Below are 12,953 nucleotides of genomic sequence, written 5' to 3'. Positions count from 1 at the left end.
TCAAGGCTCAAATTTGCACAGTTAAGGAGGACTGCAAAATGACATCTGTAGGCTAACTTTATTGATTTTCAAGTCTTTAAGCTCTCCATGGTCCCACTCTATGCACTAGGTACTCCTTCACTTTTGGTTAATTAAAACATAAAAAGAAACCTACTCAAATCAGCTAAAATACAAAATACACTTGGGAATATTCTATATTCAGGTATAAAAAATATATCTAGGCCTGAAAGATGAATGAATAAGTTTCTAAGCACTCTTCCCTTGTGGGTCTTCTGTGCTTCTCTCTCTGCTTAAAGGCCAGTTTCTTCTGTAAAGCGTTTCTGTCTGTCTGTACACTTATCTAACATGTAGGCGCCATTTAGAAAAATTCCCACTCTCTTTTAGCACTAATGCCCGGTATGACCTGACTTTGTTTGTAACTGATTCAGCGTTCTTGAAGTTCCACTTCTCTAGGAGAATTTTGTATTGTCTTAGACCTGGTGCTGCCCCTACCACCTGGCTGAATCAGTTACAAATAGGATCATTCAGAATAAACATGATTGCATAGATGTCCTTATTTAGCAGAGTCAATAGATAGCACTACAAAACAAAACAAAACAAAACAAAAAAAAGGACAGTAGCTTAAAACAGTGCTATGAACAATTTCCTTATAGAATATTAACCTATCTGATTGAGTTGTCAAGTGAAGAACTGTTGATCTGAGAGAAAATTATTTTCTAGGGTTGAAATTTATAGGTCTATTAAATCCAGAAAGATTTATGAGAAACTAGTTGAAAAAAATGTAAAACTATCAAACCCCACATAGTTACTACGCCAGAATTTGTGCTGGGTTCTGGTTCAGGTGTTAACACCTTAACACGGTAAATACACATTTCCTCTCACTGGCTCTCCTTCCCCCGCTCTGGCTCTGACCCGTTAAAACAAAAGGGTGTGAATAACTAGCAGACATGTCAGATTCAGATAAAGAGTAAGAAAACATTCATAGCTCTGGTATTCCTCACATAAAAGGCAAATGATTGATAGGTAGTCATACCTTGAATGTGTAAAGTTCAAAGTTTTTTTTCGTGTCTTCTTTCATCTTTTTCCTTCCTTGCCTCTCCCCCCACCTTAGGTCTTTTCTGTCATGCTTTTAGCATAATAAAGCTCTCTCTGTTAACTGTGCATAAAGTCATATAGTTTTGTCAGGGGCTAGTTGTTTTAAAAATAGGAACTACATTATATAAAAGTACATTATATAAAAGTACATAAAACACATTCCCTATTTTTAATCTTAATTTCTCTCTTCTAGATTGCAGAAAAAACAGAACTCAAAATAGCAGAGTCTCGAGAAGGGTATAGACCCATCGCTAAGCATTCATCAGTATTATTCTTCAGCATTGCAGACCTGGCTAACATTGACCCCATGTACCAGTATTCTCTCATCTGGTTTGTGAACCTTTATATCAACTCTATTCATGATAGGTAAATGTTCTCTAACTTCATCCAGCTGAAGGGTTGATTTCTTTTTTAGTACTGGAACCCAGGGCCTCACACATGCTAGGCAAGCACTGTACCACTGAGCTACATCCCTAACCCTTCAAGGTGGGATTCTCATCATCCTTCCTATTTAAAAAGTATAATTTTTGTTTCTAATTATTTTAGAATATATATTTATTATAGAAATTTAAAAGATGGAAAGTGATAGAACAATGAAGGAAGGAAGTTCAAGTTGCAGAATTGACATAAATATCAAGAATAAGATTCAGGAAGGGTATGGAATAATTGGAACACTCATATAGTACTAGCGACGTTTTATTTATTTTGCAACACTCAAAATTGATAAGAAGTTACACACTGAGAAAATACACAGGTGGGCCTCACCTACTGTTTACACATTTTCTGCAATAGTAACATTTTATAAAACTAGAGTGCAGTATTGCAACTAGGAAACTGAAGTTGGTATAATCCACAGTCTATTCCAATTCACCAATTTTACATTCACTTGTGTATATGTGTGATTTCTATGTTTTTAATAGTGAATACTTTGTTAAAGTAAATGCAGCTTATTCTATATATTAATTCATGTTATTTATTTTTTTCTTAGTTTTGTATGACAGTATCTTTTCTTTCCTTTTTTTAAACTTTTAGTAATAAATCCAAAATTTTGGAAAAGCGCCTACGATATTTAAATGACCACTTCACCTACAACTTATATTGTAATATATGCCGATCACTATTCGAAAAGGACAAGCTATTATTTTCCTTTTTATTATGTGCTAATCTTCTTCTGTAAGTTACTTGTGTTTTCTTATTTTAAAAAACCTACCCTGAAAATCTAATCTATAAAAGTGGTTTCTCATAGAAGAATATATTTTGCTTGGTTTAATTCATGATTTTTCTTGTGTATTTCATTGATAAGGGCTTCCAGAATAGTATTGGTATTCTGATGTTTCTTAGATTTTAAAAATTTATGTAATTATGTAATATGCAACTATGTAATACTTGTACAGTTCAGTAAACTCTTACAAAAGGAAAATTGGGTCAAGAAATAGAATATTCCTGTCTTCTCTGAAATACTTCTTTTACTCCTCCCATTTATCACCCCTTTACTCTCTCCAAAGGTAACTACTATCCTCGTCTCTTACACTGGGATTTAGTTTTGCTTTTATATAAATTACAGCAAGTCAGTCTGGCCTGGTGGTGGCGCACGCCTGTAATCCCATCACTCAGGAGACTGAGGCAGAAAGATCAATGTGAGTCTGAAGTCAGCCTGGGCTACAGAGTGAGTGGAAGGCCAGCCTGAACTGCATAGTGAGATCCTGTCTCAAAAAGACCAAGAAACAAAACAAAACAAAACAAAACAAAACAAAACAAAACAAAACAAAACAAAACACAGTTTCTCTGTTCTGTCTTTGGTACATACTGTTTCCAGTTCGGTATTATTATCAGTAATACTGTTTTGAACACCTGTATATAGATGTTGGTGCATAATATTTCTGTAGGGAAGAAACTCGCAAACTGTTTTTCAGAGTAATACTGTTAATTTACATCCTATTCATATATTGCTCCCCATTTGCATAAACATTTTGTACTATTACTTGAAAAGTACATTTAAGGGGCTGGGGATTTAGCTCAGCGGCAAAAGCGCCTACCTGGCAAGCGCACGGTCGTGAGTTCGGTTCCCGGTACCGGAGAAAAACCAAAAAAAAAAAAAAAAAAAAAAAGAAAAGTACATTTAAGTATATGGTAAGTATTACTGGATCGTGGTTTTGGGTTTTTTTTTGTTGTTTTTTTGGGTTTTTTTTCCTTTTTGAGATAGGGTCTCGCTCTGCAGTTCAGGCTGGCCTTGAGCTCGCTTTGTAGCCCAGGCTGGTCTCAAACTCGCAGTGATCCTCCTGTCTCAGCCTCCTGAGTGCTGGGATTACAGGCGTGCACCACCACGCCCGGCTTGGATCATGGTTTAAATCTGTATTTCTCTGGCAGCTAATTAAGTTGAGCACTTATTTATACATTTATAGTCCATTTGGAAATCAATTGGGGCATAACTATTTATATCACTTGCCTATTTCCCTATTCCGTTTTGTTTTTCTTACTGATTTGTATGAATTCTTCATATATTCTAAATACAACTCTAGTTTGCTTTTTTCATTCTCTTGGTGTCTGCTTTTGTTGAATACAAGTTCCTGATTTTAATATTATCTGATTTATAGTCTTTGCTTAGTGAAAACCCTTCTCTCAGCCCAATATATGAATATATTCTCCTATATAATTATCTTGAAACTTTATTACTTGCCTTTTACATTTAGATCTATAAGCCTTGCGTAACTGAACTGTGTGTGTGGTGTTAAATAGATATCAAGTTTCACTTTTTTCCATATAGTTATCCACTACTTGAAAAGATGGCCCTTGCTTCATTGCTCTATAGTACTACTTTTGCCATAAGTAATATACTCATATATCTGGGTCTATTTCTGTACTCTATATTTAGTTCCATTCGTGTACTTGTCCATAATTAATCTTTAAAGTCTTGATGTTTGACTTCTCATCTTCCTTTATTAGAGTGTAAAAAGTCTTAATATCTGATGGTATCATCTTCCTGTGTGATGAGTATCTTTCTTATTCTTTACACTTTATATTTCCATATAAATATTAGAATGATCTTATTAAATCCCAAGTAGCAACCTATCAAAATGTGTGTGTGTGTGTGTGTGTGTGTGTGTGTGTGTGTGTGGTACTGGGGATTAAACCCAGGGCCTTTCCACTGGGCCACATCCTCAGCCTTCTCCTCCCTTTTTTGAGACAAAGTGTTGCTAAGTTGCCCAGGATGGACTCAGACTTGAAAATCTCCTGCTTCAGCCTCTCAGGGTGCTGGTATTACATGCATGTGCCATCACCTGTTAAAGTTTTAATTAGGAGAGCATTGGAAGTATAGATCAATTTGTGGAAATTTAACAATTTTACGGTATAAGTATTAACCAAGAACATCACTCCATTTCCTTAATTAGCTCTTCATCTTGTTCTATAACACTTCATAATTTTCTCTGTCTTGTATATCCCTTTTTTTAAGTCTGTATTTTTTAGAGCATTTGTAGGTTTACATAAAACTGAACAGAAATTTCTCATTTATAACTGCCCCCACTAATAAAACCTCTCACCAGAGTAGTATATTTATTATAAGCATTGAGCTTACATTGACACAAAATTATTACCCTTAATGAAGCTCATAACTTACATTGGAGTTTACTTTTGAAATTGTGCTGTTATAGATTTTAATGAATGTATAATGATATGTATCCATCATAACAGTACCAAAAGAAGTTTCACGTCCCATTCCTCATTCCTTCCTAATCCCTGATGATCACTTTTCCTTTTAATGTCTTTATAGTTTTGCCTCTCTGAGAGTGTTATATAGTTGGATTAGTATAGTATATAGCCTTTTGAGATGGGCTGCTTTCACTTAGTAATATGCATTTGAGGTTATCTATGTCGTTTCATGGCTTAATAATACATTTCTTTTTTAGTGCTGTATAATATCCCATTGTCTGGACATATTACACCTCATTTTTCCTTTCACCTACTGAAGGACATTTTGGTTGTCTTCAAGTTTGGGCAGTTATAAGTAAAGCTGCTATAAATATCCATGTGCAAGGTTTGGGGGTGGTCAAAACACTTTCATTCCTTTGGGTAAATATCAAGAATGCAATTGCTAAATCATATGGTAAGAGTATGCTTAAGTTTTTCAAGAAACTACCAGTCTTCCAAAGTAGCTGTGCCATTTGGTATTCTTAGCAGCAATGAGTGAGAGTTTGTGTTGTGTGTATTGGATATTGCCACTTTGACAGGTGTTTGGTAGAATCTCATTGTTGTAATTTGGAATTCCCTAATGACAAATGGTGTGCACCATCTTTTTGTATGTTTATTTGCCAGCTGTGAATCTTCTTTGATGAGTTGTTTGTTTAGATCTTTTGCGTATTTTTAAGTCTGGTTATTTTATTATGGTTGAGTTTTAAGAGCTCCTTGTGCATTTTGTATTATGGGTCTTCATCAGATATATCTTTTGCAAATATTTTCTCATCTCTTGATATTGTCCTTACAGAGCAGAAATATTTTATTGTAATCAAGTCCAGCTTATCAAATTTTCATGATGGTTTCTTTGGTGTATCTAAGAAGTTACCACCATACTTAGGGTCACCTGGATTTTCTTTTAGGCTATCTTCTAGGATTTTTACAGTTTTGCATTTTACATATAAGCTTATGGTCTATTTTGAGTTAATTGTTGTAAAGGGGTGAGGTCTTTGCCTAGATTCTTTTTTTTCTTTTTTTTTTTTTTTTTTTTTTTTTTTTGCATGTGGGCATGCTCTTGTTCCAACATCATTTGTTGAAAAAAATACCATTTCGCTGGGGATTTAGCTCAGTGGCACAGCACCTGCCTGGCAAGTGCAAGGTCATGAGTTCGATTCCCAGTACCAAAAAAAAAAAGAAGAAAACAATACCATTTCCATTGAATTGCCTTTATTCTTCTAGCAAATATTGGTTGACTATATTTATATAAGTCTATTTCTGGGTGCCATATTCTATTTTGTTGATCTGTTTGTCCATTCTTTCACTAATGATACACTGTCTTGATTACTATAGTTTTATATTAGGTCTTAAAGTCTGGTGGTATCAGCCCTTCACTTTGTCCTTTTCTCATTCAATGTTATGTTGGCTACTTGGGGTCTTGTGGTACTTCATATAAACCGTAAAATCAGTTTGTTAGTATCCACAAAATAACTTGCTGAGATTTTGGTTGGGACTGTATTAACACTAAGAGGAACTGACAACTTGACAATATTGAATATTCTTATCCATTTACCTGAAATATCTCATTTATTTAGATCTTTTCTTATTCCATCAGATTTTTGTAGCTATCCTCATATTTATCTTATACATATTTAATAAATGTATACCATATTTTATAAATTTATTCTTGCCTTGCCTTACTCTTGATCTTAGCGTGAGATCACCTGATTTCTCACTGTGTAGTATGATAGCTATAGTTATTGTGAATGTTTTTGTCACATTGAGAACATTTCTCTGTATTTCTACTTTATTGAGAGTTTTTGTTGAGTTGGGTGCTTGGTTTTATGCAATGCTTTTTATGCATCTATTGATATGATCATATGCTTTTACTCCTATAACCTTTTGTTGTAATGGATTATATTTATTGATTTCCAAATGTTGAACTAGCATTGCATACCTAGAGTAATTCCACTTAGTTGTGGTGTATAAGTCATTCTATACATTATTGGATTTGATTTGCTAATATTATATGGAGAATTTTTGCATCTATACTCATGAGAGATATTTATTCATGAAAGATATTGGTCTATCATTTTCCTTTGTTCTATAATGTCTGATTTTGCTCTTAGGTAATTTTGACCTCATAAATCGAGTTATAAAATAATTCTTCTGGCTATTTTGAGAAGATATTTATAATATCTTCTCATAGAAATGGCTTAATTTCTTCCTAAATGTTTGGTAAAATTCTTTAGTGAACTCATCTCTTGGACTGGTGCTTTCTGCCTCAGGAACATATTGATTTAATTTTTTAAATAAATTAAAGCTTATTCAAATTACCTACTTTTCTTTGTAAGAGTCTTGGTAGATCATGGTGTCTTTATCATTATGCAATGGCTCTCTTTTTTTTTTTTTTTTTTTTGTCTTTTTGAAACAGGGTTTCATTATGCAGTTCAGGCTGGGAACTCACTTTGTAGCCCAGGCTGGCCTCAAACTCTGAGCGATCCTCCTGCTTCATCCTTCTGAGTGCTGGGATTACAGGCATGTGTCACCATGCCTGGCTGTGGTGTCTCTCTTTATCCCTGATAATTTTTCTTCCTTTGAAGTCTGCTTGGTCTGAAAGAAATATACTTTTTGCCACTTTCTTTTGATTAGTGTCAGGATAGTATACTTCTCTACATTCCTTTACTTTTAGTATGTGTCTTTATATATTTAATTTGGGTTTTTGTAGCCAATATTATGTGTCTTGGTCACTTTTGTGTCACTGGGATGCAATCCTGGACACCCACAATTTAAAGGAGGAGATATTATTTTGACTCACATTTCTTTAGATGCTTCAGTCCGTAGCTGGCTGGCTCCAAGGCAGAAATGGCATGACAGAAGGGTATGGAGCATGAAAGCTGCTCACATTATGCCCGCCAGGAAATACATGAAGGGAGGAGCAGGTAGGGAGGTATGCCCTTCCCGCTCGTGTCTCCAGTGCCCCACCTCTCTGACCTGCCCACGGCACACTCAGCTGCTGAACTCAGTAGGTGAACCCACTGATGAGTAAAGCACTGCATGACCCAAGCACCTTCCAAAAGCCCCATCTCTGAGTGCATGAAGCTTGGGGGGCTGTTCTTGATCTAAATCAGAATGTTTTATTAGTCATATTTTATGTTGCTGAGACAAAGTCCCTGACAGCCACAAATTTAGGAAAAATTGTGGGGAGCTGGCTCACTGTTTTAGGGGGTATAACCCTTGAGGGGCTGACTCCAGCGCAGAAACGGAATGGTGGAAGGGCTGGGCACAGGAAAGCTGCTGAGCGCATGGCAGCCAAGAAGCAGAGAAAGAAGGAGCCAGGAAGAACAGTCTTCCAGGTCACGCTCTTAGTGGCCACTTCTGCAAGCAGGGCCCACCTTCTTACAGCAATTCAGGTATAAAATCTCCAAGAGATTCATCCAATCACCATTTAAAAGCCCCACCTCTAAACACATGAGGCTTTGGGAGCGCATTTAGGTATGTAGTTGGGTCTTGCTTTTGCAGCCACTCTGACAGTCTTTCAGTGAGTACTTCAGACCACTGTTTAAACCGACTGTTGATGTAGTTAGATTAGCCTCTACCAAATGTTACTGTTTCTACTTAGTGCCCTTATTCTTTGTTGCTATTACTGTCTTTCTCTCTTTTTTCTGCCATATGTGAGTAACCACTAAATTAAAAGACATGCATCAGGTTCTGATGTTTGCTCTGTCCCTTCAAATTCAATTTTTTGTTTGGATGTTGGTTTTGTCTTTTAGTATGCCTTGTGAGGGTTCTGCAAGCCCGCTATCCTGTACTGGGTAAAGGAAATTGAAATAATATAGAAGTCCAATGGACGTGATAGTGTGGTGTGGTAGAAGGGAGTGTTCTATAGTCCTCAAATTACCTCTCAGGTTTTTAGTGAGCCTGTGCTACTGCTCTGTGCTCTTTGCCAGTGGAACAGACCTTTAATCTGAGGTTTTATGACTAGGAGTTAAATTGTGTTTAGTATTTTATTCATAGTTATAGGTATTAGAGTCTAAAATTTCCTCTAGCTGGGCATGGTGGCGCACGCCTGTAATCCCAGCACTTGGGAGGCTGAAGCAGGAGGATTGTTGCGAGTTCAAGACCAGCCTGGGCTACAAAGTGAGCTTATAGCGAGACCCTGTCTCAAAAAAAAAAAAAAAAAAATTCCTCTAACTAGTTTTGTCTCTCCTTCTAGCCTTATTTTATTTTTTTATACATTTTACTTGTTATAACAAACTCTCCAGCACATTGTTGTTACTTTTATTTAAATTGTTGGTTATCTTTTAAAGAGACTTAACTAGTACGAAAAAGTATTTTATGTTTGTCCACATGGTTACCATTTCTGGTTGTAAGGAAAGGTGCGAGGCAGAAACCCGCTGACACCACCAGGCTTGTATAACGGCAACATGGCATGGAATTTACTGTGCCCTGGTGCAAGCTGACAGAGGGGGAAAGGCCATCTATAGGGAACAAAATAGTGGGATTTTTTTATAGGGCTTGACAAGAGGCATTAAGTGGGAAGATCTTAGTAAACCTCGGTGGTCAGAGTTCTCTGGATGTCTTGTGCCTCAGTGGGCAAAGTCCTCGAGGCATCTACTGTAAATGTTTGGGTGTCTTCAGATGTCTGGGTGCTTGGAAGGTTTGTGCTCCATCTTATCTCTTTTATGACATCTTGTGTTTGCTGAAGGCAGCCCCCAGTGCTGAGCTGAGAGCAGTGCCTCTACTGGCAGACAGGCTGGGTACTGGGAAAGTCATGTCCAGACTGAGCCTTACACTGGTATTCTTTACTTTTTGTAGATTTGGGTTTCGATCTACCTGAAACTTTCTTTGACATTTCTTGTACTATAGATATGCTGATAACAAACCTTTTTCAGTTTCTGTACATCTGGAAAAAATTTTTTATTTTTATTCTTATCTGCTAAGTGTATTATCTTTATCGTATCTATGTTTATATCTATTAATTGATCTTCTGGTTCTGAATATTGTGAATTTTTATTTCACATTTTTGTGTTTTTTAAAATCTCTAGAAGTGACAATGTGATTTTTAAAAATATTTTCTGAATTTTTCCCCTTTTTGGGGGTGGTGGTGGGAATCAAACTCAGGACCTTGAGCTTGCCGGGCAAACACTGTACCACTGAGCTATATTCCTAGCATGACTTTTTTTTAGTATTGCCTGTTTTTCTTTCTGTTATGTTCATGTTTTGCTTTAACTCTTTCAGCATGTTTATAACTCTTTTAACATTCTTATCTGCTAAGTGTATTATCTTTATCGTATCTATGTTTATATCTATTAATTGATCTTTCTTCTGGTTCTGAATATTGTGAATTTTTATATTGGTAAATGCTGGACATTTTGTGTTCCTTTAAAGAGTTTTAGGCTTTTTTTTTTTTTTTTTTTTGGTTAGTTAAATTACTAATCTTCTTAAGACTTGTTTTTAATTGTTTTTCTGGCAGTTTTAGAGTAGTTTTATACTAAGGCTAGGTTAGCTTTGTTACCCATCCTGGGCAACAGGGGGCATGATTTTGGGACGTTCCAACACATCAAGGACTGGACAGCTGCTCAAAAATCAAGTGGAGAAAATGATCATGAAAAGTAGGAAAAGACTTTATTCAGCACAGCCATACTGTGAAGACAAGGGAAACCAAACACCCTCAGCTGTGTCTTCTAGAGTGTGGAAATGAGGTCAGGTTTAAATAGGGAACGGAACAAAAGTAGGGGACGGAGAACATCTCTGCCCAGTTAAGCAGACTTGGTCAACTGCGGTCTGGTCATTATCAGGGGTAAGAAAGAGCTTGGCACAAGCATGTAATCCCAGCACTTGGGAGGCTAAAGCATGAAGATCAAAAGTTCAAGTCTCATCTGGGCGATTTAGTAAGACCTTGTCTCAAAAGGCTAGGAATTTAGCTCAGTGGTAGAGCACCCCTAGTTAGGGTCAAAACCAGGGAGAGAAGGAGGTGGTTGGCGGTAGGGAAACAACACAAAACACACACACAGACAGACGAGAAAAACTTGCTGTTGGGGGGTAGTTATGAGTCTTATCACAGGATGTTCATAGATTAGACCTGTTACTCCTGGAATCCCAGTGCCAGAGAGAATGACTCAGAAAAGAACAAAGGCCAGATGGAGCTAGTTCGGCCTCCAGGTTTAGGGAAATGACCAGAGACTGCTAAGTGCCATTCGGATGGTCTGGATCAGGACATTGTAAGAGCTGACAACTAACAATCTGCTGATTAAGATGTCCCAAAAACTCTTGAAAACACCTTTGTCACCCTGGGGGATGACCAGTTTTAGTCAAACACACTTTAAATGATTAACATGACTACGTGCAGTGTTGAGCAAGAATCTGACACAAAGTGAAGTCAGTGCAAAAGCAACCTCTACAACCCTGCTACAGCTTCATTACTAAGGCGATCCCTGTCGTGTCATCACTAAATTTTTCTGGTGTTCAACACATGCTCAACTCTGGTTGGCATGAATTCATTTTCCCAGTACTGTGCAGTCTCTGAGAGCTTTTCAGTTTACTCCTTCCCATTCTTTGCCTTCCTCATGCTTGCTTTATTCATCAGTGGACTCATTAATTGTGTCCAGTTTTCTAGTTGTTTACAGCAGGAGGTTAAGTACAATCCCCATTTGTTCAATCAAGTTATCATGAAAAATTTGATGTCACTCTGTATAGGAATGATACCAGGACCGCTGGATATGATATAAGGGAAATACTATAACTCTCAACCTGTTAGGTATCTGATATGCCAAGTTTGTGTTCTGTAAATCAAAGCATGAATTCTAGGAACAACAGAGGTTAAAAGTACGAAATATTTGAGGGATAGAAAGCTGCTGCCTGAGAGTGACAGGAGGGGTCACCTGGAAAGTGGACTGTCCCCAACCTCACTTCTCAGGGGAAGCTTTATAGAGCACAACCATGTAGTACAACATGGGTTACCGCAATGATCAATCAATAAGGTTATAAGTATGACTGCTTAGGTAATATTGACCCAGTGGGGTAGCAAGTCACAAGGGGGTGTGCATGGAAAGAACAAAGAACTTCCCGGGTAGGTGATGGATCAGGGTCTTAGTTGCCCACTTAGGTGACTGATACCTATCTAGAATTTATTAGACCAGGTATTATCACTTATTCCTTGGGAAGTATATTGGCCTGGTCCTTTTGTTGTTATCTTGAAGACTGGCCTCCAGCTAGTGTGTCTCTGGCCACAGCTGTAGTATGTTTTCACCTTTTGTCTTGACGGTCTCTCAAGGGCCTAGCCCTATCTGACTGCCAATAATATTTTTACCTAACTTAGCTGTCTATAATAATTCAATTTTAAAAACAGCAATTTACAACAGCCCTTATTTTGTGAATGCAGGGCTAGAAAAGAGATTGAATACCAGGAGCTGATGTTTCTTTTAACTGGAGGGGTAAGTCTTAAGAGTGCTGAGAAAAATCCTGATCCAACTTGGCTACAAGATAAAAGCTGGGAGGAAATTTGTCGAGCAAGTGAATTTCCTGCCTTCAAAGGATTCAGGTAATTATTTACATATGATGATGTAGCATTGAATAATGACAGGTGAATTTGTAATTGTTTTTGTGGTTCTTTTTAGTTTATTGGTTGGTAGACATACTATTCAATACTTTGTATAAAATCTTAGAGACTGCAACTTCTTAATTACAAAAAGTCAAAGCCAATTTTCTTTCACCCTGGAGCTTTAAATCTAATATTCGAGGGGCTGGGGATTTAGCTCAGCGGCAAAAGCGCCTGCCTGGCAAGCGCAAGGTCGTGAGTTCGGTTCCCGGTACCGGAGAAAAACCAAAAAAAAAAAAATCTAATATTCAAGTCACCAAGATGTTACAATTGAGTGGCCCAATAATAGCCCAGGTTCTTGTATATGGCAAGGAAAAAATTGCCAAGCATAAACCCAATAGTAAGCACAGTCATCCCTCACTATATTGTGGTTCACTTATTGCAGTTTCACTGTATTGCAAGTTTTTAAAAAATATATATCTAATTCTGTATCATGGAGTTTTTGCTATATTGTGGGATTTTGCGGTATGTAGGCATTTATGTATGTAGGTATTTATGATTTTAATTATTTTTGCCTAAAAAGTTTGAAACAATATAAAATATATAAAAAATGTTAATTCAAACATGTTAAAGGAATATTAAATCAAAACAA

At 36.8% G+C, this 12,953-nt stretch overlaps 1 protein-coding gene across 4 annotated transcripts in view; it reads left to right on the top strand.

Annotated features, from left to right (window-relative positions):
* The window catches only part of Dnah12 (dynein, axonemal, heavy chain 12), a 233,858-nt gene that overhangs the window by 185,592 nt on the left and 35,313 nt on the right, over positions 1-12,953 (top strand). For all 4 annotated transcript variants that reach the window (XM_013515596.1, XM_013515597.1, XM_013515598.1 and 1 more), the window contains exons 59-61: positions 1,289-1,461; positions 2,128-2,268; positions 12,146-12,304. In XM_013515596.1, coding sequence (XP_013371050.1) covers positions 1,289-1,461; positions 2,128-2,268; positions 12,146-12,304 — 473 coding nt within the window. The remainder of the gene's footprint in view (positions 1-1,288; positions 1,462-2,127; positions 2,269-12,145; positions 12,305-12,953) is intronic.

Source organism: Chinchilla lanigera, unplaced genomic scaffold (assembly GCF_000276665.1).
Source record: "Chinchilla lanigera isolate Chin_1 unplaced genomic scaffold, ChiLan1.0 scaffold00029, whole genome shotgun sequence".
Taxonomy (NCBI): Eukaryota; Metazoa; Chordata; class Mammalia; order Rodentia; family Chinchillidae; genus Chinchilla; species Chinchilla lanigera.
This window is presented reverse-complemented; position numbering and strand designations above follow the sequence as displayed.